At 38.3% G+C, this 3,461-nt stretch overlaps 1 protein-coding gene across 1 annotated transcript; it reads right to left on the bottom strand.

Annotated features, from left to right (window-relative positions):
• On the bottom strand, positions 1 to 1,897 carry LOC106526086 (zinc finger protein 84; the record flags this gene model as incomplete). Its single annotated transcript, XM_014020573.1, is given in 1 exon segment — positions 1 to 1,897. A coding segment is annotated over 1 exon segment (717 nt), but the record flags the coding sequence as incomplete, so codon positions are not given.
• Between the last annotated feature and the right edge of the window lie 1,564 nt (positions 1,898 to 3,461).

Here is a 3,461-nt window from a genome sequence, read left to right as displayed (position 1 = left end):
TTTATAATTCAAACATATTGATTTATCTGTTTATTCATAAAAGTATTTACTGTACATTGTTTCATTTCCATTAGTACATACAGTATCTTTTACAACTGACTTAATGCACAAATCAAAACACAGTTCAGATTTTTTAAACTTTATTTCTTTAAAACAAATTCATTCTATGTACAATATAAAATAAAAAAACACAAATACAATGAAATGAAAAGAAGCACAGAGAAGAAAAAAATCTTATATCTGCCCCCCTTTTTCCTCAAATATAAACTCAAACAATACTAATCTTCAATTAACATAAAACAAAACAAAAAATAGTCAAATCCTTCTAGAACACAAATTTACATGAATACATATTATTCTGTTTCATATGTTAGCAGAGATTTGCCTGTAAATCAATATTCTGTTTATCTTAATATGTCTCGCTTACTTTCTAGTTTTGACAAAGAAAACAGTTGAAATGACAGGACACTCCACAAATATTAACTCAGTCTGACAGGTTTAGGTTAATTTTCAAAGGAGTAAGAAATTATAGGATAACTTGATTTGGATAAATGAAATACAAAATAATAAATTACAGACAAAAATAAACAAACGCAGAAACAATGTCACACATGAGCTGTAAAATGCATCTTCAGACAATTTGATTATTCAATGAAGTGATTGTTTTAAAAAAAAATGAATATCCCTAAAACAAGTCAGGCACAGCAATAGCAAGCAGGAAATACCTGCCAATGTTTAAAAAAGACTAAAAACATGCAGAACTTTTGCTCAAGACCAAAGTTCTTGGGGTTGATTTAAGATGTTTGAACATCTAATGAAAACCAGTCAAGAAGCAGAGAGGCAGGCGATAATTTTCAACATTTTTCTTTTAAAAACAATTGCCTGTTTTATCACTACATCACAAAGTCTAATGTAGAACACATCTGTATTTTTATTGTTTTTTTTTATTGTATGTCCAAAAATAGAATCAGTCTCTGTAAATTGTAACTGCTTGAACATCGCTGTAAATGTGCTTAATTGACAGTTGAGCAAATCTTTTCTTTTTTTTGGTGGCTTCTAATGTGCTGCAGTAAACCTTTAAATCCTCCTTTACAACCAGGGCAGGTGAAAAGCCCCGCCTAACTTGTGACACTTCACATGATGAACGAGGTTTCTGACCTCAAACTGTGCAGGTGAAAGATTATTTACCTGCATGGATTTTTCTGTGTTTCAACAAATCCCGTTTCCTTCCAAATGCTGCCGTACAATCAGAGCAGCCGAAAGGTTTCTTTCCACAGCGGGTTTTCTTGTGCGCTAGAAAAACATTCCTCCACCTGAACGTTTCCTTACAGACAGAGCAGCTGAAAGGTTTTTCTCCCGTGTGAAGTCTCATGTGATCGGTTAGGCTCGACTTGTACCTCATGTTTTGGCCGCAGACCGAGCAGCGGTAAGGCTTCTCTCCGGTGTGCGTCCTTGCGTGTCYGGCTAAAGCGGTTTTGCTATAAAAAGCTGCGCTACATACAGAGCATTTGAGAGGACTTACACCCGCGTGGCTTTTTCTGTGTTTCACAAATTCCCATTTGCTTGTAAACGCCGCCTCACAATCCGAGCAGCTGAAGGGGTTCTTTCCACATAGCGTCCTTGTGTGCATTCGAAAATCGTTCCTCCATCTGAATGTTTTCTTACAGGCGGGGCAGCTGAAGGGTTTTTCACCTGTGTGAAGTCTCATGTGACCCGTTAGGCCTGACTTCTGAGTGAAGCTTTGACCACAGACTGAGCAGTTAAAAGGCTTTTCTCCGGTGTGTGTTTTTGTGTGTTCTGCTAAAGCGGTTTTGCTACAAAAAGTTGCACCACAAAAACAACATTTTAGAAGTCTTTCACCTGTGTGGACTCTTCTGTGTTTCACAAATTCCCATTTACTTTCGAATGAGGCTTCACAGTCCGAGCAGCTGAAGGGGTTCTTTCCACATTGTGTCCTTGTGTGCATTCGAAAATCAGTCCTCCACCTGAATGTTTCCTTACAGGTGGGGCAGCTGAAGGGTTTTTCTCCTGTGTGAAGTCTCATGTGACCAGTTAGACCCGACTTTTGCTTAAAGCTTTGACCGCAGACCGAGCAGCTGTGAGGCTTCTCTCCACTGTGAGTCCTTGTGTGTTTTGCTAGATTGAATTTACATGTAAAACCTGCACCACAAACAGAACATTTGAAAGGTCTTTCACCCGTGTGGATCCTTGCGTGTTTCTCTAAAACATGTTTCCTTGTAAAGGTTTTTGCACAAACCGAGCAGCTGAAGGGTTTCTCGCCTGTGTGGGTTTGTTCGTGCCGTACAAAATTGCTCCTCCTTTTGAAAGTCGCCTTGCAGACGGAACAGCAGAAACGTCTTTCATCTGTGTGACAGGTCATGTGACTTGTTACGCTTTCTTTTCTTGTGAACGTTTGACTACAGACTGAGCAGTTGAAAGGTTTCTCTCCTGTGTGCATTTTCTCATGCTGGACTAAAGAGGTTTTCCATCTAAAAGTTACTTCACAGATGGAACATTTGAAAGGTTTTTCTCCTGTGTGGATTCTCATGTGTTTCACTAATGATCCATTCTGTGCAAAAGGTCTTTTACAGACTGAGCAGATGAAAGCTTTTTCTCCTGTGTGGATTCTGTTGCGTCGTAACAGTTGACACTTGTTGAGTGTTATACCACCCTCAGCGCAGCTGTAAATCTCACTACTCTTCTCACATCTTTTATCATTTTCAGAACCTGTAATGTTTCTCCCAGAGTTTAAGTCAAACTGAGCCTCACTGCTCTCCTCCCAGTTTCCATCACTTACATCTGTCTCAGAAGAATCTGAAGTTTTGTCTTTAGAATCACCTTTTAAATACTGATCTGGGTCGACGGAGTCTGTGTCCTCCTCATTCTGGATTAGATGAAACTGTGACGACTGAGGTTTCTCTTCATCCTCCTCGCTCTTCACAGGAACAGGACTGAATGTAAATTTTATGATATCCTCCTCCTCCTGCTCCTCTTTTATTAAAGGGGGTTTTGTGTCCTCCTGGTCCAGGATGGGACTGCATTTCTCAGGAGAAACCTCTCTTTTGATAATTAACAATTGCTGGACTTCTGCTGGAAATGGAAACACAAAAAATTTATTGCAAACTGTAGTTGTTTTCAAAGTCAACACTGATTCAGTCACTGACAACACCACTTGCTCATATGTGATAATTTTAATGTGTTTCTCAAAACAAATTGGAGCCTAATGACTGTGTAACTACAGTTTTTGGCCAAGCTGATAACTATATTATAAAAACTTTTGATGTAATATTTCCCAGTTGAAAGTCCAGCACTTATCTTGGTTTTTGACTGGTTATAGGCAATATATTGTCACAAGATGTAATTATTGATAACTAGGTTTCTTCCAAAACAGTCTAAATTAATCTAACATTGAAAAACAGCCACGTTTCAGCACAGCTTTAAAAATTCATGTTAAATAATAT

Source organism: Austrofundulus limnaeus, unplaced genomic scaffold (genome assembly GCF_001266775.1).
Source record: "Austrofundulus limnaeus strain Quisiro unplaced genomic scaffold, Austrofundulus_limnaeus-1.0 Scaffold3, whole genome shotgun sequence".
Taxonomy (NCBI): domain Eukaryota; kingdom Metazoa; phylum Chordata; class Actinopteri; order Cyprinodontiformes; family Rivulidae; genus Austrofundulus; species Austrofundulus limnaeus.
This window is presented reverse-complemented; position numbering and strand designations above follow the sequence as displayed.